This window comes from Macaca thibetana, chromosome 15 (assembly GCF_024542745.1).
Source record: "Macaca thibetana thibetana isolate TM-01 chromosome 15, ASM2454274v1, whole genome shotgun sequence".
Lineage (NCBI taxonomy): Eukaryota > Metazoa > Chordata > Mammalia > Primates > Cercopithecidae > Macaca > Macaca thibetana.
Window position 1 is genome coordinate 35148681 of NC_065592.1, and position 23297 is coordinate 35171977.

Here is a 23297-nt window from a genome sequence, read left to right on the forward strand (position 1 = left end):
TTGTATGTCTCCTTTGGAGAAATATCTGTTCAGATCATTTGCCCATTCTTAAATTGGCTTGTTTGGTTTTTATTGCTGGTGCGATATTTGAGTTCCTTGTATATTCTGGATATGAATCCCTGTCAGATGAATAGCTTGCAAATACTTTTTTTTCCCCCCATTCTATAGGTTGTTTTTTCACTCTGTTGTTTCATTTGCTGTGCAGAAACTTTTTAGTTGGACATAATCTCATTTATTTTTGCTTTTGTTGTCTGTGCTTTTGAAATCTTATTCGTAAAATCTTTTCCCAGTTCAATGTCTCGAAGCATTTCCCTTATATTTTCTTCTACTACTTTTGTAGTTTCAGGTCTTACACTTAGCTCTTTGACCCACTGAGCTGAATTTTTGTATCGAGTGAGAGGTGGGGGTCTGGTTTCACTCTTCTGCATGTTGATATCCAGTTTTCCTAGCACTATTTTTTGAAGCGACTGTCTTTTCCCTAATGTATGTTCTTGGCAACTTTTTCAAAAACCAGTTGGCTGTAGATGTATGGATTAATTTCTGTTCTATATTCTGTTCCACTGGTCTGTTTCTGTTTCTATTCCAGTACCATGCTTATTTGGTTACTATAGCTTGTAATATATTTTGAAGTCTGGTGATGTGATGCCTCTAGCTTTGTTCTTTTTGCTTAGGACTGCTAAAAGCAAATTCTTGATAAAGAAATAGACCTATTATTTATAAGATCTTAAATAATATCTAATGGTAGGTGTAAGAGATACCATAATTTTGAAGTAGTGATCAAGGTAAAATAAATTTTCTGTATTTGCAACAACTACAAATAGAGTTTGATAGTATCTATGATTTTTATTGACTAAAAAGTTGCAGGTCCTGCTAATAATATTGTGGTTTGTTGCCTACCTTCTCAAACAAAGGAAATGCTTAGAAGTTGGTGCCAATAAAGATGGAACTTTTACCCATCCAAGTTATCAGACTCTGAATTTTATCCATAGACTCCTTCAGGATTTGTGTACAAACCACTACTCTAGAGTATATAACTAGGAATGGAATTGCTAGGTCATAAGTTAAGTACATATTCATCTTTACTAAATCGTGCCAAACTGTTTTATAAATGTATTTTCTTAATAGCAGTGTATGAGGTTTTCCTGACCAATTTCTTATTATTGCCCATCTGATCTGATGAGTTGTGAAGACACATTTTTACACCTCTTATAACAAACAGGTATTAGTTGAAGGATGGCGGGAATTATAAGACGTGGGCAAAAGGAACAATCGTGATGGTGTTCTTGCATTTTTTTTTTTTTTAAAGGTTAGTCTCATGCAAAAGCAGGAGAGGTGTATCCAATGCTGGCCCAACTGGGTAGGAGGACAGCAGCTATACACGTAAACTCTAGATGCTTAAATTTCCTGAGTGAAAACTTTCCAAATAAACACTGAGATGGAAGACTCTTAGACAAAACTCAGAGCCAATGCCTCTAACTTCCGTGATAGGTTTTTACCTCCAGTGTTGGGTCTTCTTTGCCTTAGTAGGAAACTCATCTGTCCTTTGAATCCCAGGGAGCAAGATAAATGAGGGATGATTATACTTTCTGCTTTTCCAATTTCCCTCAGATAGCTAATTCATAATTTACTCCCTTTGCTATATGTAACAGCAGTGTAAATAGAAATATAAAATAACATAGAAATGTAAAAGTAACATAGCTGTAAATATAGATTTCATAGTCTTGGAAGTACCAAATCTACTTTAATAGGAAACACTCAATTAAAACAAAAATTTAAGTTGTTTATAGGGAAACCCTACCACATCTGTGACAGTACTAAAGAAACTGATTCTGGGGTTAGTGGTATGCAATTTTCTTGAGGTAACAATATTTACAGTAAAGATGGTAAATTGGTACTGTCTCATTACCTTATAGTAACACAGCAATAGCTTCAGAGAAGATAAATATATAAAACTCTTAATAAAAAGAACCAGAATGTATATGTAGGCTTTTATTAGGGCAAACATTTCCATATCCGTAAAGATTTCATTAAAACAAATGTATGTCTCAAGTATCTTTGTTAAACAGGATCCAAAATGAAGTAAATATTAGTTAAAATTAATTATAAATAAAGACATTTCAGCATATAAACCAACAAATCTTTTCTAGATTTTTAATACCAGGACCTAACAGCATCATTTTCCAAGTAAGTGACAAATAACTAATGTGAAAACCGTATTTAATATAGATGTCACAAATGACAATGTAGTTTTCCACAGTAAAGAAATATGTTAATTTTCATGAATGCTATTTGGTATTATAAAATAAATGTTACTGGACAAAAAACAAAAAACAAAAAAACAGGAAAACAGACATGATGGAAAGGTTGATAAAATATATTATTTAAAAATGCTGTCACAAGCATGGAAATGTTACCATTATCATTTGAGTACAAGAAAATGCTATAAAGCAAAGAGTTGTCAGAATAAAGTAGAAGAGATATTCTGAAACAAATGAAGAGTCAAGATCTTAAAACAGTGACAAGTATTTTTAATGTATGACAGATACTGAAATACCGTGGAGAAAGTAAACACAACTATTTTTTGAAGTGGTAGTTACAAAGCACAGATGTAGCCTTCAAAATGCAAGAAACATAGCAAATTAACTTACCACCTCCTTCAAATAAAAGTGAGAACCTCTTGGGAGAATTTAAGCACCATTAGCAGACACATCTTATAGCAGTTAATGAAATGTTTTGTATTTCAGTAGAAAACTATTTCAATGGTGAAAACGATGTAGGAATCAGAAGCATATTCTGCTGAGATACTAGGTAGTTGACACTTTCCCGAACTGGAAAAACATTTCAGAAGGGCATATAGAGTTACTGACTGAATCACATTTGTGCTAAAAATAATTCATGCCTAGTCAAACAGCTTACCAGCTGCCACAACTCTGGGATCCTCATGGGACTTATGTCTCCCAGCTGCACGACTATCTGCACTCTCGTTCCACCAGAGAACATGAACTGCAGAAACAAACCACAAGTAGTTTCTAAAAAAACAGGGCCTTAACAAATAAGAAATAACAGAAAAATGAATCAAACCCATCCTATTCTTTTTTTTTTTGAGACAGAGTTTCACTCTTGTCACCCAGGCTGGAGCGCGGTGGCGCGATCTCAGCTCACTGCAACATCCGCCTCCTGGGTTGTAGAGATTCTCCTGCCTCAGCCTCCGGAGTAGCTGGGATTACAGGTGCCCACCACCATGTCTAGCTATTTTTTTTTTTTTTTTTTTTTAGTAGAGATGGGGTTTTGCCATGTTGGGCAGGCTGGTCTTGAACTCCTGAACTCAGGTGATCCACCCACCTCAGCGTCCCAAAGTGCAGCGTCCCAAAGGCATGAGCCACCGTGCTTGGCCAAAACCATCCTATTCTTTAAATCAAAATAGTGATATCAAAAAGGTAAAACTAAATATGTTACTGATAAGATTTCAGAGGGGTCAGAGACTTGCTAGAGAAATTGATAAATTAATCAAATTGGTTTTATAGATGAAGAAATAGAAGGCTGGAAAAGGGAAGTACTAAAGTCAAACAGAGGCACAATCAAGACAAGACCCAAATTTTATGACTTCCTACTACAGTTTCCTTTAATTTTTAAAAAAGCAAAATTATGAGGAAATTGTGTTTACTATTAAAAATTTACAATATACAAAGAAGAAAATTAAAAGTGGCATAATGTTAACAGTATAGAGAAAACGTCTATGGAAATTTATTGTATTTCCTTTGGAAAATATGAGTAAAACCAAATCAAGGTCTGAATGTATACTATAATAACAGATTTAGTAACAGGTTTTTAAAAATCAACAGTATTTTCTATGGCAATATTAATTTTTAATGGTTATATAAATTCCTCCTTAGAGAATCAGCAACTTATTATGCCAGCCCTTATTGTTGACTATTTAGACTATTTCCAGTATTTCAGTATTCTATAAAATACTGGAATAAATGTTCTTCTTGTACAAAATTGCTTATGAAGTTTTTATAATTGTAATATATAAATGTTAGATGTACAGGAAAATGCAGATAAAAAACTGTAATTTTATTTTTGGTGTATCTCTTTATTTGTGTATATATGTATTTTTATTTTTTAATTTTAATTTTATTTTTATTTTTGTGGAGACAGGTTCCCACTTTGTTGCCCAGGCTGGTCTCGAACTCCTGGCCTCAAGCAATCCTGTTGCCTCGGCATCCCAAAGTGTTGGGATTACAGGTGTGAACCACCATGCCTGGCCTGAATTTTTATATATAGTTGTATATTTATACAAATAAACATATATAAGCATATTTGCTTATGCTTATATAAGTATATCATATGATGTACATGTATATTGATTTCTGTATTACACATGTATTAAAGGTCATACTACATTTCCAATGTTTCTTTAATGTAAACAATATTAACATAAACTTCATTTGAGCACAACTGTGTTTATAATAATACTTTCGATGACAACTACTGATGTTTATTGAATGACAACTATGTGTCAGGCCTAGTTTTAAGCATTTTAATGTATTAACTCATTTAATTCTCATAATAATCTAGGTCCTCATAATAATCTATCATTTTATGGATGAAAAAACTAAGGTATGGTGAGGTTTACTTACCCAAAGTCAAAAAGTAAGTAGTATACCTGGGATTTAAATCCAGGCAGTCTGAATCTGATTATTTCCTTAATATAAAGTAGAATTTAAGTTGAGAGAACTGAGAAGCATGTCTTATATATATATACTTACATACAGTGTATATAGTATACACTGTCCTCCAGAAATGATGTACTGATTACCAATTCTCCTAACACTGACAATGAATTTAAGATGAAAAAGTGTATGAACACACATTTTCAGTAGTTGTTTTTAAAAATAAAAGTTATATGTGTGCAGTATAGAAAATTAAGGTAGAGGCTGCGCATGGTGGCTCACGCCTCTTATCCCGGCACTTTGGGAGGCTGAGGTAGGCGGATCACCTGTGGTCAGGAGTTTGAGACCAGCCTGGTGAAATCCTGTCTCTACTAAAAATACAAAAATTATCTGGGCGTGGTGGCACACACCTGTAATCCCAGCTACTTGGGAGGCTGGGGCAGGAGAATCTCCTGAACCAGGGAGGCGGAGGTTGCAGGGTGCTGAGATCGCATCACTGCACTCCACAGAGCATGGCTCCATCTCAAAAAAAAAAAAAAAAAAAAAAAAAGAATATTAACATAGAGACTTAACTATTTATCTCACTGAAATATGACTACTATGTATGTTATACACTTTCAAATTTCTTTTCTATATAATTTAGCACACCTATACACATACACACCCAGGCATATTTTCTAGAAGTAATACTGGCAAAAACAATAAAAATAAGGCTTTTATTTGTATTGTCAAATTTTGGGGAAAGATTAAGCTAATACGAACCCTGCACAGTATTTGAGTACTTATTTTTTCCTGACCTAATACTATATCCATGTAAGTATGCCTTTTATTAGGTAAATAAATGGCATCTCATTATTGTTTTAATATGCATTTTCTTTAATATATACTTAGTAGCCACGTGCATGTCTACTTTTGCATAAATTTTTATTTTTATTTTTGCCTTTGAATTTCATTTATGGTGATTTTCAGGCATCCAGAAAGTTTGAGCCTTTGTATAATAAAATCATAAGTTGATTTTTTTTTTCTTCATAGTTTCTTCATTTGCTTTTGGCTTACAAATATAGTCCCAATCCACATTATTAAATAAATTCATCTACATTTTGTTTTACCAATTTTATGGATTAAATTTTTTTCATTAAAATACACAATCCAGCTTGACTTTATTTTCACATATGGTCTGAGACAGGCATCTAATAATTTTCATAACAGTTTCTCCTCCATGTAGTTTCCAACCTGAATATACATCTATTTTTATATATTCTATTTTCTTATGATAGATTATTACAAAAAGTTGAATTTCTGCATAAAGATGGGTATATTAGGTTTGAGATGTCCATTGGACATAGATAATAGAAAGGCAACAGGATATTATGATGAGTCTTTCAAATATTTGTTAGCTATTCTTAGACATTTATCCTTTCTTTGTTACTTTTTTTTTTTTTTTAAGAGACAGGGTCTTACTATGTCATTCAGAGGCTGGAGTACAGTGGTGCAATCATAGCTCACTGCAGCCTTGAAATCCTGGCTCAAGAGATCCTCCCACCTCCACCTCCCAAGTAGCTAGGACTACATGTGTTTACCACCATGCCCAACTAATTCTTAATTTTTTTTTTTGTAGAGACAAGCTGTGTTGCCCAGGCTAGTTGCAAACTCCTGGGATTAAGCAATCCTCCAGCCTCAGCCTCCCAAAAGCACTGGAATTACAGGTGTGAGCTGCCTCTTCGGTTCTTTTATCCTTTCAGATAAACTTTACAAATGTTTTTCTGAATTTGCCACAAATCTTGAAATTCTGATTGAAATGTTTTTTAACATTACAAGTTAAATACCCCAAATATGTGTTTTATTAAATAAATATATCCATATATAAATTTACCTCAATATATATATATTTACTATATCTATATAGATATATATAAAACTGTGGTGGAAAATGGGTAAATTTTTATGAGGGGCTTTAATTTTTATATAAAACATATATTACCTTTTTACTTAGAGATAATCTCCCTACCCCAAGTAATATTATTTAAAAAAAAATCAGTAAAAGTACATTCAGAGGAAAAAGAAATGATGAAAGTAACAGATTATTTCTTGAGGTTCCTTCATTTATTTATTTTTATTTTTATTTTTTGAGATGGAGTTTTGCTCTTGTCGCCCAGGCTGGAGTGCAATGACACGACTTTGGCTCATTGCAACCTCCGCTTCCTGGATTCAAGTGATTCTCCTGCCTCGGCCTCCAGAGTAGCTGGGATTACAGGTCCCCACCACCATGCCTGGCTAATTTTTTCTATTTTTGGTAGAGATGGGTTTTCACCATATTTGCCAGGCTGGTCTCCAACTCCTGACCTCAGGTGATCCGCCCCCCTCGGCCTCCCAAAGAGCTGGGATTACAGGCCTGAGCCACCGTGCCCAGCTGAGGTTCCTTCAGTTTAAAAATTTTAATCATTTTGATGTATCAGGGAAAATAGTTATTCAGCATTTGAAAAAGGTTTCATAAGTTAACATTCTACATAAATAAGATGTAAAACAGATTTTCTCAATTTTAAAAATTACAAAAAACTAAACATTTGGCAATAAATAAAAAAATATACTCTATAATGAGAAAGAGAGAAACTGACCCAAGGAACTTAGGTCACAATATATATTACAATTTCATATAAGAAGAAATGGACAACTGTACCTCTGTTAAGTGCTCCATACTCTGTGTGGAACACTCCAACTAGTTTTGTGTAGCCTAGATTGACATGAGCATGAACTGCCCTTTTAAATGCATCACCCCACAGAGCTGGTCCACCAGGTTTCATCTGAAAAGTGGCCAGTTCATAGACTCCTGGAATAGGGAGAAAAAGAATTTTTCAGAAAACATTCAAGCAATATCTAATCACGTTTCTCAGTGAAAAGTCTTTCACTATCTACAGACACAGATTTGGAGGATGAGACATGCATATGTATTATGTAGACATGTTTATTATATTTGCACTGTCTTTCTTTGCTTTTATGCTTAGAAAGTCCTTGCCCACGTTTAAGAGTGAGTTGTTATGCTTAATCATGCAGATGACAAAGAAAAAGAACTGGAAGCTATTATAAACTATTATCTAAAATATTTTTAATTGATAAAATTTGTTAAAAAACTGTTGAGAATGTATAATGAAATAGAATTTTGAGCTGTATGAGTCTATGCTTTTAGAAAATAAAAGAATAAAAGAAGAATTTTCCAATCTATATTTTCATTCTTTCCAATTTCCACTATGTTTTTCTTCATATAATTTCTCCCTGTAAGTTTCCATTTTTAACAGGAACAGCAAAGGAAAGAGTGGACCCGAAGTGAAGTCTCTGAATTCTGGAGGAAAAAAAACCAAAGCTAAAGAGATGGTTTTATTTGTCCTAAATATCCAAGTAAATACTTGAAAAGTATTGTACACTTTGGACAGAAGTATAGAGCTGGTGGAGAGAAACAAACTCTGGGACAAGTAGGAAAAACATGCAGAAATTTCCAAGCAATGATGTACACAGAGGAGGAGAACCAAGATTTGACACTGTCAGAGAAGTGAACTATTTTATTTAGATAGTACTGAGAACTGAGGGGACACCTAAGTAGGTAAAGATCCAAAGAAGAGTTTGTAAATTTTTTGTAACCTAAATACACTACAAAGTTGGGAATAATGGGGGAAGTAAAATAACATTTAAATGAGTTTATCTTTTCTAATCTGACCTTTGTTTAAAACTGGATTGAGGTAATAGTTTCTTTAAGTCAGCAAGAAGTGAAATCAGCAAGAAGACAAATCTTAAGCAATTACTTTCAAACTGAGAAACAAGAAAGAAGACAAAAAAGTTAGACTAAAGTAATATAGCTTGGCAGTTTCACTTAATCTGTTTCCCCCAAATAGTTAGTGTTATAAGCAAAGCTGTATTTAATGATTTAAGATTAGTTATAATTTATGGAAATACTTTCACATTTTAAAGATCATATTATTTTAAAATTATGGCAAAACTTCATATGCTATCCCTTACCTATCAATACGTTCCCTGCTCCCAGTGCAGAAATTCTCAACTTCTACTGACCATGTCAGCTTTTTCTATAACACAGTTAAGCTTACAAATCTGCAAGGTCTCAATCTGAAAAATATCTCATTATTTTATGCTCATTTTTTTAAAGGATGGGATAAGAGCTCCCATTTATTTTTACCTCAACAATCACTGTATGTTCCTATATAAAACAAAGGATTAATTTTATTTTTTTCCAAAGGAACTTCAGTTTATATCACTTAAGTTCTTTAGTATTTTGTTCATCAAAACTCAGTGACTAAGAAGGAAGGACTTACCCTCTTTTGGAGGTTTTTCTATTTTGCACCATGGTACCAGATAAGTAATCTCACTCTCTTGTTTATCAATGAGAGCCAAATTTGGAGTGAGAAATTGTTCTTGCCATTCCTTATCTTTGGCCAAGGCTTTCCGAACTTCAGTTCGATGAGCAAAATTATCTGTGGGAAGAAAAGAATAAGGAAAAATTAAAAAATTCAGTTTTAAATCACCTGTACTTTTCTGGGTTTCATTCAAATCAGCAATGGTCATTGATGCCATATAAGAACCTTGCGTTAGGCCTTTGGCGACACCAACTAAACAGATGTGACCATCTGCCCTGAAGTTGCTCAAGGACAAAAAGGGCAGCAGAAATGCAAACTAATTGTAATGTCACATAATAGGCTTTATAGGCTCGACCACGTAGTAGGCAGTTTTGTGAAATTAGGTTGTTATTGAATCTTTCTCTGCCTCAGTTTCTGTGAAATTGAGATAGTAAGACATCTACCTCCAGGGTTGTATGAGGATTAAATTAACACATGAAAAGAGTTTAGAATAGTGGTTGGCACCTAGTTAATACTCAGTATATATGAACTATTCTTACTTGATTGAGGCATTTAACTTACAGTGCTAGTTTAGAGAAAGACTGTTTTCCTTTGGTGGTGGTGGGTAGTCAAGTCCAGATACACCCTGAATCAAATTTAACGAGTGAAGTTAAAACACCTTGAATCAAATTTAACATGAGTGAAGTTAAACTGTACTTTTTAAGCCTCTTCTCCTTTGAACAAATAGATTTCAAATAAATAATGCTGATTCTCTTATTGTCATCCATTCTTTCTCCCCAGCACTTATTTTTCTTCTATTTAAGCTACCCAAACAGTTATATACATTTGCCAACATATGGGCCTAGTACTATATTTACTGTTAGGACCTCATAATACTAATGGTAAGAGAGTTTCATATAGTTTACATTGGGATAAGGAAGAATATCTATCTTACAACTTAAGTGAGGTATATCAGAACTTAGTTTTTTTAAATGGGCTGTGATACAACTTGTACCACATCTAAAGCATAAATTGTATTTTAATGGGGCTTTTTCTATTATAACAGGGAAAAACTCTAAACCAAACACTAAATGAAATTATTAAAAATTATTTAGGTATCATCAAGTCCTGATGTAGACACTGGAGTAACAAGCATTCTGGGCATTCTTATAACTTATTCTCCTTCCTCTACTAAACCAGGCATAGGTTAGTTTGAACACGGGAAGAACGCTCCCTCATTCCTTTTCTTTTACCTCCCTAGAGTAGTGTAACAGTGAATTCTTCAAAACTCTGGGGGTACAGATATGAAACAAATGTGGTCTGTAAACATAATAGAATTATTAAATCTCAGAGTTCAGTGAGGACTGAAAGTTAACCATCATCCCCTATAAACCTCCATATCCGTAAAGTCCCTTAAATGGTTGAATTATTTCTGCTAAAATACTGATATACAGTCCCCTAGCTTCAAAAAAAGAAAAGGTACTTCTCCTTTCCTTTTCTGATCTTCACCCACTTGGACTTTAAAAATTGCTGCTTTAAATTTTTGATGAACTGTCTTTACAGCAAACCATTTTAACATTTTTCTGAGGTTTAAAGTCTAGTTCTCAATTTTATGGCTTGATATATGAGATGCTATGTCTTCCAATTTATAATGTAATATAATGTAATGTTTAAGCAAGGGGTTAGAGGTATACCACTGGGAAGAATAAGAACTGAATTTACTTTTTTGGTATTGTTTTTCAAAAGTCTTAGTTATCCTGTATGTATCTATAATAATATAGATCCAAGAACTAAGTTTTATGTTACATTTAACAGAATGAAAATCTATACTGAACGCCAAAACTGGATGACTCTTTACCATACTTCCAAATATGAAATACTTTATTCATTCTGCCTCCAAATTCTACACTCCAGTATCCAACCAATTCAGAGTGAGCTGTCCGAAGATGAGCATTTTTCTTAAAATTTTCCAGGAACTCATTCATTTTTGAGGGTTTAAGGTAATAAGTACGAAATTCATAGAATGTTCCATCGTATTGTCTGGGTCCTGTAGCAAAAGATGAGCACACCTGAAGAAGATAAGACAAATGTAAATACCTTGAGAAGAAAGGATTCATTATACTGTGTTAAAACCAAATCTGAATCTGGTATAAGGGACATTCATAGACTCATTACTCATGTTTGTACTTCTGTTGTCAATTCTCAGTATGTTACTGATGGAGGGTGTCCAGGTTCTTGGTGTTTGAACAAAGAACTGGACAAAACGCACAAACAAAGCAAGGAAAGAATTCAGTAACAAAAGCAGAGATTTACTGAAAATGAAAGCACACTCCACAGGGTAGGAGTGGGCCTGAGCAAGTGGCTCAGGAGGCCTGGTTACAGAATTTTCTGGGATTTCAGTACCCTCTAGAGGTGTCCCATTGGTTACTTGGTGTAAGCCATATATAAATGAAGAGGATGACATAAAGTTACAAAGTCATTTACTCTGTGTACACCCTATGTAAATGGAGATGATATTTCTTGTCATAGCTGAAGTGTTTTAGTTCTAGGAAGTCCTTAGGTTCCCTGCCTTGAGGCCCTATTCTCCTGCCTCCCATATACATTTGTTTACATAGAGCCGTCAATAAAGACAACTACTCTTAAATATGCTGAGTGTATGTTACTGTTTCCTAGTGGGGGTTCACTGTCAACTTTAGCCACTTTTTCAGAAATTGCTCATAAGAAGGCGCTGAGATCTTAATGGTACTTCTTTATCCAAGAACTACAATTAGGATTCTAACAAATTTACAAAAGTTTTCCTATTAGCCAATATTGCATCTTTAGTCAAGAGCATATGTGTTACAGTTATGCACATCAAAGAACTTTATTAACTATGCAAGTAACTTTTTGCAGGCATAATGAAAAAAAAATGTTTACTAGCAGAAAACTCTTAGGTTCTTGAAAAAAATGGAAATTACAATTCAGGTCAAAGTATTTCCTAAATGCAATGAAGTAAACCACTGATCAAAAATAGGACTGGAATGTAACTAATGCAACAAAAAGCTCTGACCTATCCAATTGTATTGTAATATAGTGGTAGAACATGAATGCTGAGAAAAAAATTCAGAGTCAAAATTTTCTGATTATTAGTTTCTAATTACGATGCAATGTGAACAACATTTAATGAATCCACTTATACCACATTGATGAAAATATCGCTTAAGAACCATTAATTCCTTTTGTAATAGTCATACACTCACTGTAAATTTCTAATTTGTGTTCTGGTTGAACTTTCTGTAAGAAATACCTCACCAAAGGTTATCCTCTATGTAGGTATCTATGTGTAATATGTACACACACACACACCCCCACATATATATATACATGCATGGTATACACACAGGCACTCGTGATATTCTTATAAATCCATCTTATGTAAGTTTGATTAGCATGTGCCATTTCCTGAAGTTGATTACACCAGAATAATCTATTAAGACAGTTTTGATACCTACAAAGCTATGGACAAATTAGGGCTTATATTGACTAGCCAGTATGTCTGTTTGAAAGCAGTAGGCTTTTGCTGATATATTTGTTTACAAAATACAAAATTATGTAACTGTGTATGAAAAGGCTTAATGATAATTATCTAGAGTTAATTCTGTTCGTGTCTGAGTTATATTCTTATTGCTCAAATGACTAAGCCTACCAAAACAAACAACTGCAGCTGCCCCTGACTTTCATGGACACTCTTTTTGTGCTTTTAAACCAAACTCTAGTAACAATGTTGGTAGAGAAACAAGTGCCTAGTATCCATAATTTCAAAATTATTATAATAAAATATATCAGGAGATAGGCCAATGGGGCATTTGTGACAACTAGATTTCAGGTTGACTCGAGGAATTTGTATTTGGAGGATAACATAGTTCATCAAAGGTACATATTTTTACAATTTTTGGCATTATTAATATATAGTAGGGAACCTACAGTGAGAGAGAGAGAGCTGTGGACAGGTGGTGCCAGAGAAGGAAGACCGCAGGGGAGCAGGGTATGGTGGGGGACCCGGATGGGAGTTGAGAATTTTGCTGCAGGGATGACTTTTAACTACTAGGGCAGAAATCATGAGTCGTCCATTCTCCCTTATCTCCAAGTTAGGGATGATTCCCACCAGCAACGACCTCCACTTCACTTACAAGAGAACAACTGATGGACATTTTTAAAAACTCAAAGTTTAGAATCATGCCATAAGGATGTAATTCCTGGCCCTGCGCCACTGGAGAATCATTAGGGTAAAGACTGCATTGTTAATCCGGGGTGAATGGACATTAGCTGCTGTTCTTTAGTGTTCCTCAGTCTGTCTCTAGGAGAGGTTACTCCCCTTCCTATCCTGCCCCTTCATAAAGGAGTAAAGTCCTACACATGAAAAGGAAAAGAAATTTCTAGGTTGGAGCCACAGAATAGGCCACTCCCGAAAGTTAGGGCAGAATCACAAGCTCCATTTTGTCCATTTCTCATCTAAGGTTAAAAGAGTCTGTCATCGTCCTATTTGATAGGAAGCTCCGGTCCCACCTGGTTGGGGGAGCGGCCACACGGAGCGCGGGTGGCGGGCAGGGTCCAGCCCCACCGGGACCCTGGGCCTCCTTTTCAAGGGTCTCCGAGAAATGCTCGGAAGTTGTGTTTCATTTAAAAGGGGGCGGCCGGTTTCGTTGCGAGCGGCTGGTTGGCAATTCCCTCCCCTCCTTCAAGCTGATGTCTAGAGAGGGCGGAGGCTTGGAAAGCCACAACTCCACCGGCGGCTCGACAGCGCCAGATGACAACGTGGGAGCGCTCCCTGGGCCGCAGCCGCGACCTAGCTGGGCGGCAAAAACGCAGCAACGACGCCATGGGAGTGTCCCGGTGGGTGTGGCAGCCAGGCTAGAAAAGCTCTCTTACTGCGACTGCCCGCGAGACGACCCCGGCTGGGGGTATTCCCCTAGCAGCGGCCTCCTCCTCACGTGCGTCCCGGGGACCACTGTCTCGGGGTTCCCGGGCTCGCGCTAGAGCCTCGGCCGCGGCGCGGGACCCCAAGTTTGGGCGCGTGTGGCGGAGAGCGCATGCGCATGACTCGCACCATCCCGGAACAACCCCTGCCCTCCCCTCGGGTGAAGGATTGGGCGCCCCGCGGCCGGTACCTGAGGCGCCAGCGTACGTGAGGCCAGCGCCCGAGTCAGGGCGCTTCTGAGGACGAGCATGGCGCGGCTTCGGCGCTGAGAAAAGCAGCTAGCCGTGTCCTTTCTGAGACTCCTCTGAAGGTTTCCCGAGTGGAGAGGAGCGGCTCCTGGACCATTGGCAGACGCAGGCTGGGGCGGGGCTCTGCGGGGTCAGCTCCACCCCGGCGCGGGAGGCGCGGCGGGTCCAGTAGCTTGTTGCCTTTCTCTCCTGCGCTGAGCGTTGGTCCCCCTTGATTTCCTGAAACGTTCTTGCCCCAAACGTTAGAAGTGACGTTAGAATTAACTGAAGGGCTCGGATCGTTCCTGCTGCAACTTTCTGGGCCCTCACCTCATTCGCTCCAATGCTCAGTTGTGTAGATTGGTAAATGTGTGGGGTTTGTGGGTGTGTTGTCCATGGAGAAGGAAGGAGAGGTGTTGAGTGCGTGCATGTGCAGTGCTTTGTATTTAAACTCGTGGAGGTTTTTTCTTAAGTTTTAGATGTTGTGATAGACGTGTTACTTGAGCCTGACCTCTCTGCAATAAATGTGTTCTCCATCTTATAAGGCTCCTAATAAAGATTTAGATTAAATTTTCCACGAACTCAGAGAAATGGCAGCCCCGAGCCTGATATAGAAAAGTCAAAGTTAAACATACCCTGGTCTAGTCCTCCCAGTCCTGGAGTATTAGTTCCCAGAGTAACCACCTTTCAACATTTTAAGCTGTTTCATTTAATGCTTGTTTCCGTATTTTTAAGTAAGAAGTATTTTCTGCTGCTTCTTGCATTTTCAGTTATGGATAGTATGTGTTGACTTCCTTCTGTGGCAGATGAGGATTTATGTCTGTCTCATAGATGCCACTGCCCCCAAATTCACTTGTCATCCTGCATCTAATAGTGCTTACGTTAATTTACAGTAATTACATTATTAATTTACAGTAATCTATATTAATGTTTACATTATTCTTGCTAATAATTACATTATTGTACACATTAATGTAATATTGCTTACATCATGAGGACTAGGTAGGTATTATAGGCCCATGACCTGTGGTTGTATTGGTTGTGCCTTGTGGAAGAGCTTTGGAATTGTCTGTTCACAGGAAGGGAGGCTTTTTAAAATTAGTTATTTCGGAAGGGTTGCCTCAGTTTTTCTAGAAGAGAGACAGCCATTTGTAACCGTGCAAGACTAAAGAAATCATTTGTATCAGATCTGTAGGAGTAAATTATTTTATTAGACCTTTTTTTAACCCTGTAATTGCCAATCCATTTATTTATTCAACAGATATTTACTAAATTCCTTCCATGTTCCAGGCACTTTTCCAGAAATGGGTACAGAATTGAGCAAAATTCAAAGTCCCGTCCTCTTGGAACATCCATGTTGGAGGAAACAGATAAACAAATGAAGAGTAAATATATCAGGGCTTGTCAAATAATATAAAGAAAAATACAGTAAGATACGAAGAATAAAAGTGCTAGTGGAATTCTAAAAGTGCTTAGGATTCTAGCTATTGACTTGGATATTTAGGATTTAGGTTTCTTCATACCACTCCCTCAATATACACTTTCCTTCCTGCATCTATTGATGTTTACATTAAAAGTATGTTTTGGGGTGAGAAAAAATGTTAAAAGCACTGTAAGCACAGGTGAATCTCTTCAAATAGTGGGCTTCACTGTGAGGTGATCTGACTTGGGTATTTCACTGAAGGCTGTATCCCCTCCCCCAAACTGTTATCTGCAAGTTATTTATTTGTGTAGTCGGTGTTAGGGACGGGAAACTTCCAGTATCCTATCTGTGTGGGAAAAGCCTTGCTGCCAGTTTCCTGAGGCTGAGGAGGGAAGAAGGTCAGAACACTCAGCATTTGATAGTATCTTTTAACTATATGTTAATTAGGGTAGACTAAATAGCTCTTGCAAATCAACACACAAAAAAGTGTATTATTACTCAAAGACTATAGGATTTTATTTTTTTATAAGAATACAAAGTGGGTTTTTCTAGTTGGCAGGTAGCTCTTCTATACACAGTAAATTAGGGAGCCAGGCTTCTACCCTGTAGCTTTGCCATTCCCTAGTCTCATCATAAACTTCATCCATTCAGCAGAAAGATACAGGGAACTTCCAAGAGGAAAATACAGATAGGGGCAAAATTCATGGCTACAATTTAGAGATGGCTAAACATTGTCAAGTGCTACTAAGTAGCTAAAATATTCTCCTATTCACTTTCTCACGGGTTTTAAATATCATCAAAATACTGTGAGTTAAGCTTTATCTCTGTTTTGTAAATGAGAAAGGTGAAGTCCGAAGAGAGAATTTTCTCAGGTTCATTGCTACAAAGTGGCACAGACTTTGAAGCCCAATTGTAAAAGCAGTTCAGTTTACCATTTATTATTAAAAGATATGTGATTATTAAGGTAATTTTAGATTTGTAGTGGAAAATAGCTTTTAGACAGAATAAAATGTAATGTTCTGTGGCTATTTTAAAAAACATAGCCCTAAACTGCCTGGAAAATGTATAGGATAAATATTTTGAAAATTATTGTTGCATATCTTGACATTCTGACAAATAGTCCAAAGGATAGATAATTCAAAGATAGAAAAATCATACTAAAAATACTAGATTATTAAAATAGGCTCATATGATATAGAGTAACTGGGTAGTTATTTTGGATTGGATAGACAGAGATGACCTAAGAAGGTAACATCAAACATTTATCATAGGCACGAAAAGTGTACATGAGATACCTGTACACTTTACAGGAAAATAAAAAAGTGAATATCTGTGCTCTTTCCACAAGGCTTCAGAAAAAGGGTATTGCCAGCAACTCAGAAGCTCAATACATGTTAATTCCTGGCCACATTCTTCTTACCACCCTCTCCTCCAATTCCCTCAAGTAACCATGATCCCAAATTTTGTGTTATTACATTGATTTTTTCTGAAATAATCCAACTACATTTGTATATAACTCTAAAGAGTATATTGCTTTGGTTTGCCTATTTTAGATTGTTTATTAACTAATTTTATTATTTTGTTACATAATTGTTAGTTGTAACTTTAGGATTTTGCAAATCACCCACATTAATGCAGTTGTAATAATTCACATCCCTTTTATATGCTATTCTATTACATGAAAATACCTTGTTGTTTTGTCCATCTGATTATTATAAACAAAGCTGTTTGAATTTATTTGTAGATGTGTCCTGGTTCTGCCAGAAGAATTTCTCTAGGGCAGGTATTACTAACCTTTTTTTGTGTCTTAAAGTCCTTTCAAAATCTTGTGAGATTTATGGACCCCAAATGTTTTTAAATGTGTAACAAATACATAGGGTTGCAAAGAAAACAAATACAGTGAAAAAAACTTGAACTAGAATAATCAAAATACAAAAAACAAATATGAAAAATTGAACTAGAATAATGAAATATAAAAGAAAACTTTTAAAAAAGAAATAGACACGCTTCTTTATTAGGGCACTAAATAACAGTATCTAATGGTGGGGGTAAAAGACGTAATTTTGAAGTAGTGATAAGTGTGGAAGAAATTTTTGTATATTTGCAACAACTATAAATGGAATTTGACGTTATCTATGATATTTATTGGTTACAAAGTCACAGGTCCTGCTAATATTGTAGTTTGTTGCCTACCTTCATAAACAAAGGAAATTGTTAATTTTAGTTAGAAGTTGGTGCCAATAAAGACAGAACTGTTATCCCTCCAACTTATCAGACTCTCTGAATTCTATTCATAGATTCACTCAGGATCTGTGTACTGGAGATTACAAATCACTACTCTGGATTACATACCCAGGAGTGGAATTGCTGGGTAATCAGTGAGGTACATATTCATCTTCACTAAATAGTGCTAGACTGTTTGATAGCAGTCTATGAAGTTTTCCTGACCAATTTTTTATTATTGCCCATCTGGTCTGATGAGTGTGAAGATGCATTTTTTTTTTTTTTTTTACCTTTCATAACAAATAGGTATCCATTGAAAGATGGTGGAAATTGTATGAGGTGAGCAAAGGAAACAATCTACTTGGTGGTGTTCCTGCTTGGTTTTTTCAAAGGTCAGACTTATGCAGAAGCAAGCAGGTAGACCCAATTCTGGCCCAACCGAATAGGCCAGGTAGTGCCAATGGTGGCCCAACTGAATAGTAGGGCAGTAGCTCTACATGTAAACTCTAGATGCTTATATTCTGGTACTACATCCCTGGGTATACTTTCTTTTGGTGCTTTATTATTCTGCAGCCACTAGATGGTGGCATAGACTCACTTTTCCTTCATTAGGCGTCAACTGTGCGCATATGTCTATTTCTGTTACTTTTGAGTTCCTGTAATGTAAGTTATAGGTATTTATAGAGTGGACTTAGTTTTTTTGTGTGTGATACTGGATTGTGTATAGAAGAAAAACTTCTGTAAAGGCAGGTTACTACTAATAATAAAGTGGGTTAATAATAATAAAAAGTAATAAAAATGCAAATCAATGTTTTTCAGTTTTCTTTAAAAAGAGACCTAAAATATCACCAAATATTTGTTAAGCACGTGTTGTATGTTGAACATTGAATTAAATGCCTTAACGAAGAAAAAAGAAAAAAACCACCACTGTTTCCTGCTTTCTGAGGGGGTCAGCATGTCTTGATATTTCTGTATTAGTCTCTTTTCAACTAGAGTTCTTAGAGTAAATAGCAGTAAAGATTTGTGAATAGCTTAATATTTAAATATACTAGAAATTTATTTAAATTTTTTCTATTTATAAAGTATTTTTATTTCTAAAACACATAAACATGTTTATATATCTATTACCTCTTTCTATATATAAAAATTAATTGACTTTCTTTACGTTTTCCATTGGAAAATGAATTTTAGGGCCAATGACATTTTAAAACCTGACATCAGTGAATACAATTATTTCCTAAAATAGGCTTTGCAGATCTTTTCTTTGAATAATCCCTGTGCCTCACAACTGGAGTTGGGGAGAAATTTTATTAGACAAATATTCCTGAACCTTTTAATACTTGTTTCAGATTTTTCTTATTATATATGGCTTTTTTTCTAGGTGTTTAAGTCGAGACATCTTCTAGCTTTAAGCACTTACACACTTTATTTGTACATATTTTTTTCATTAAGTTCCTCTTCCAAATGAACACTCATTATTCAGTGCTCTCCAGTGTTTTCTTTACCTCCACAAGTTGTCCCAGGTACCTGCTAGCTGGGTAATTGATTAACTTTCTAATCTGAGTTAGATTTACTTGGCCCTCATTGATTGTTTTTATAGCATTTTTAAGTTGGTTGTATTTTATTTATTCTCAATGTTGTATTGAGAGCTAGAACTTTCATATAAGGGGCAAGTAGGCTGTGTCCAACCAAAAGGGGCCTATTGCCTCTTTTGCTCCTTGTTAGGTGTTTCAGGATACTGCCTAAGGTTTTCCCATACGTTCTTTCTGATCTAAGTTCAAATGCCTCACTATCTCTTTTGAAGGTTAACAGAAATAGTCTGTGGGAAACTAGAACTTCTCAGATTAATATTCCCTCTGAAAAACATTCTAAGTTGTCTTTTCATGATAACTTAATAGTGCTATTAGAAGTCGCCTTCATATCCAAAATTATTTTCTTCTCATATAAAGAGACTGAGTATTAAAAAAATACATTTCCTGCCAGGCGCAGTAGCTCATGCCTGTAATCCCAGCACTTTGGGAGGCCGAGATGGGCGGATCATGAGGTCAGGAGATCGAGACCATCCTGGCTAACATGGTGAAACCCCTGTCTCTACTAAAAATACAAAAAATTGGCCGGGCATGGTGGTGGGCGCCTGTAGTCCCAGCTACTCAGGAGGCTGAGGCAGGAGAATGACATGAACCTGGGAGGTGGAGCTTGCAGTGAGCCGAGATCGCACCACTGCACTCCAGCCTGGGCGACAGAGCGAGACTCCACCTCAAAAAAAAAAAAAAAAAAAAAAATACATTTCCCAATTTTCATACTCCCTTGGAGTCATCTGAAGCTTTCACTTAGCACAAAATGAAAACTGGGAAGAAAGTTAATAAAAGTCATAATTTTAGAGGGTACCTCAGTATAAGTCCTGTTTATTTTTATTAAAAATCAGTTGGTCTGTCCAGGTGCTGTGGCTCACGCCTGTAATCCCAGCACTTTGGGAGGCAGAGACTGGCAGATCATTTGAGGTCAGGAGTTCAAGACCAGCCTGGCCAACATGGTGAAACTCTGTCTCCACTAAAAATACAAAAATTAGCCAGGTGTGGTGGCGGGCACCTGTAATCCCAGCTACTTGGGAGGCTGAGGCAGGAGAATCGCTTGAACCCAGGAGGTGGATGTTGCAGTGAGTCAAGTATGCACCACTGCACTCCAGCCTGGGTGAGAGTTTCAAAAACAAACGAAAACAATTGGTCCTTTGCCTCTTTGTTGTTTTTTGTTTTTTCTTTTTTGTTTTTGGAATGAAGCATATTTCTTAATCCATATTACTAAAGTCTCTTTTATAATTACCTGTTTATTGAGAACTGAACCCTCTTTGGTTAATTCTCATACCTACTTGGCTGCCCGAAAGGCAAGGTTTTAAAGGTGTAAAGGGTTTTAAAGGTTTTAATAAATATTTACTTAATATTCTCAAATCATATGTTTGGTTCTCATCCCTTTTTTTCTCAGAGAATGTCAGTGATGCCTGTTTACTGACAAAGGATCAGATTTTATTATATCTGATATTTCTTACATGCTCTTATGTAGTATACCTTTTACTTAAGTCCTTTCTTACTCTCTTTCATTTCACTTTGTAAAGCTGATATTTACATTTTAGACTAAAACACACAGCAAACAGGAAGCTTAAAGAAGTTAGGTGGTTTGCCAAAGGTAAAAAAATAAGCCATTTAGAGCTGGTTGGCTCATTTTATTTGCTCTCTTACAATCCAGTATTTGAGCATATTGAAACGTTGTTCCTCTTTCCTCTTTTGATACTTAAATATTCCCACATGTTTATAAATAATGCTTCAATGAGTAATTTTGTAGATATGTCGTTGGGTACATCCCTGTAAGTGGAATTAATGAGTCAACTTTACACTTTTTGGTGCACAGTAGCCATTCATGCTCCCAGGCAGTGAATCGGATTGCCTACATGCCGATTTTTATACCAGTACCATGCTGTTTGGTAACTATAGCCTTGTCTAATAGTGTAGTTTGAAATTGGGTAGTGTGATACCTCCAGATTTGTTCTTTCTATTTACTCTTGCTTTGGCTACATGGGGTCTTTTTCGGTTCCATATGAATTTTAAGATGGTTTTTTCTAGATCTGTGAAGAATGATAATGGTACTCTGATGGGAATTGCATTGAATCTGTAGATTGCTTTTGGCAGTATGGTCATTTTCACAATATTGATTCTTCCCATCCACGAGCATGGGATGTGTTTCAATTTGTTCATGTTGTTGATGATTTCTTTCAGCAGTGTTTTGTAGTTTTCCTTGTAGAGATCTTTCACGTCCTTGGTTAGGTATATTTCTAAGTATTTTATTTATTTATTTATTTATTTTTAACTGTTGTAAAAGGTATGGAGTTCTTGATTTGTTTCTCAGCTTGGTTGCTGTTGGTGTATAGCATGCTACTGATTTGTACATTTATTTTGTATCCTGAAACTTTATTGAATTCATTTATCAGATCTGTGAACTTTTTGGATGAGTCGTTAGGGTTTTCTAGGTATACAATCACACCAGTGAACAGCAGCGATTTGAATTCCTCTTTATTGATTTGGATTCCTTTCTGATTTCTCTTGTCTGATTGCTCTGACTAGGACTTCCAGTACTATGTTGAATAGATATGGTGAATGTAGGCCATTTCCTTTTTTTCTGAGTCAGATTCTTAGTGTATTAATTTTTAATCTCTTGTATTTCCTAGTGTATGTATTTGACTGCAGTATTTCTTTATCACAAATTTTTATGGTAATTATTATCAAGTTATACATATTTTGAAATGTCTATCATGATCTTTTTTACTTGTGAATTATTTAAAAGTAGGTCTTTAATTTCCACATTTAAAAGACATTTTTGGGCTGGGCGAGGTGACTCACGCCTCTAATCCCAGCACTTTGGGAGGCCAACGCGGGTGGATCACAAGGTCAGGAGATCGAGATCCTGGCCAACATGATGAAAACCCATCTGTATTAAAAATACAAAAATGAGTTGGGTGTGGTGGTACACGCCTGTAGTCCCAGCTACTCAGGAGGCTGAAGCAGAATTGCTTGAACCCAGGAGGTGGAGGTTGCAGTGAGCCGAGATCGCGCCATTGCCCTCCAGCCTGGCGACAGAGTGAGACTCATCTCAAAAAAAAAAAAAAGAAAAAAAAAAAAGACATTTTTCAAGTTTCTTTTTTTAATATGAATTTCTAATATGTTGTATTTTGGACATAGGTTGTGATTTGAATGATACTGATTCTTTGGTATTCAATGAGACTTGCTTTCTTTCCCAATGCATCCTTAGTTTTATAAACATTTTATTGGATTTTAAAACAGTTTCTACTATTTGAGCAGAGTTACACACATGCACACAGATTGTTGCAATTTTTAAGATGGGTGTTTAACTTAATGCGATCTCTACTTAATATATTTGTAATCCTCCTGAATAGTAGAAGGATTTCAAAATGTTCATCTCTGATTTCTAACCCCTCTCATCATATTCCATGTTATTTGTATCTTAGGTTTCATTTTTATTTTGTTTTTAAGTCCCCTAATTGCTCTCTCTCTTTTTTTCACAAAGTCAGTGACAGTTTGGATTTACCCATGTATTTATCAATTTCCTTATTTTCTATGAAAAGTGATTTCCATTCCATTCATTTTATTAAGGGACAGTTTCTTTCTTTCAAGGGTTTTCTGAGTGTTAAAAAAATCGTTTTTTTCCAAAATTGTCTTTATTTTGCCTTCTCTCTTGAAAGATAATTTTATACAGAATTCTAGTTTTCATTGCTTTTGCTTAAACAATCTAAGATAGTATTCCATTGATTTTTGCCTTCTGTTTTAATTGATGGCATTTTTACTTTATGAAAAGCATTTTAGAAAATAAACACTATATGCTATATGATATTAAAATATAATAGGATTATTCATTATGAAGAGCAGACTATGCTTCATTTATTAAAAA

General features: G+C 35.8%; 1 protein-coding gene and 1 long non-coding RNA gene across 2 annotated transcripts in view; one reads left to right on the forward strand and one right to left on the reverse strand.

The window, feature by feature from the left end:
• Nucleotides 1-14038, forward strand: part of LOC126937951 (uncharacterized) — a 33939-nt gene extending 19901 nt beyond the window's left edge. The window contains exon 6 of the long non-coding RNA XR_007719909.1: nt 13359-14038. This is a non-coding gene — a long non-coding RNA (uncharacterized LOC126937951). The remainder of the gene's footprint in view (nt 1-13358) is intronic.
• Nucleotides 1977-14439, reverse strand: NIPSNAP3A (nipsnap homolog 3A). Its single transcript, XM_050761870.1, has 6 exons — nt 14161-14439; nt 10872-11082; nt 8993-9151; nt 7351-7500; nt 2917-3003; nt 1977-2828 (listed from the first exon to the last, which is right to left on the reverse strand). The coding sequence occupies exons 1-6, from the start codon at nt 14218-14220 to the stop codon at nt 2752-2754; spliced, it is 744 nt and encodes a 247-aa protein (XP_050617827.1). The 5' UTR covers nt 14221-14439; the 3' UTR covers nt 1977-2751.
• Nucleotides 14440-23297: the final 8858 nt, after the last annotated feature.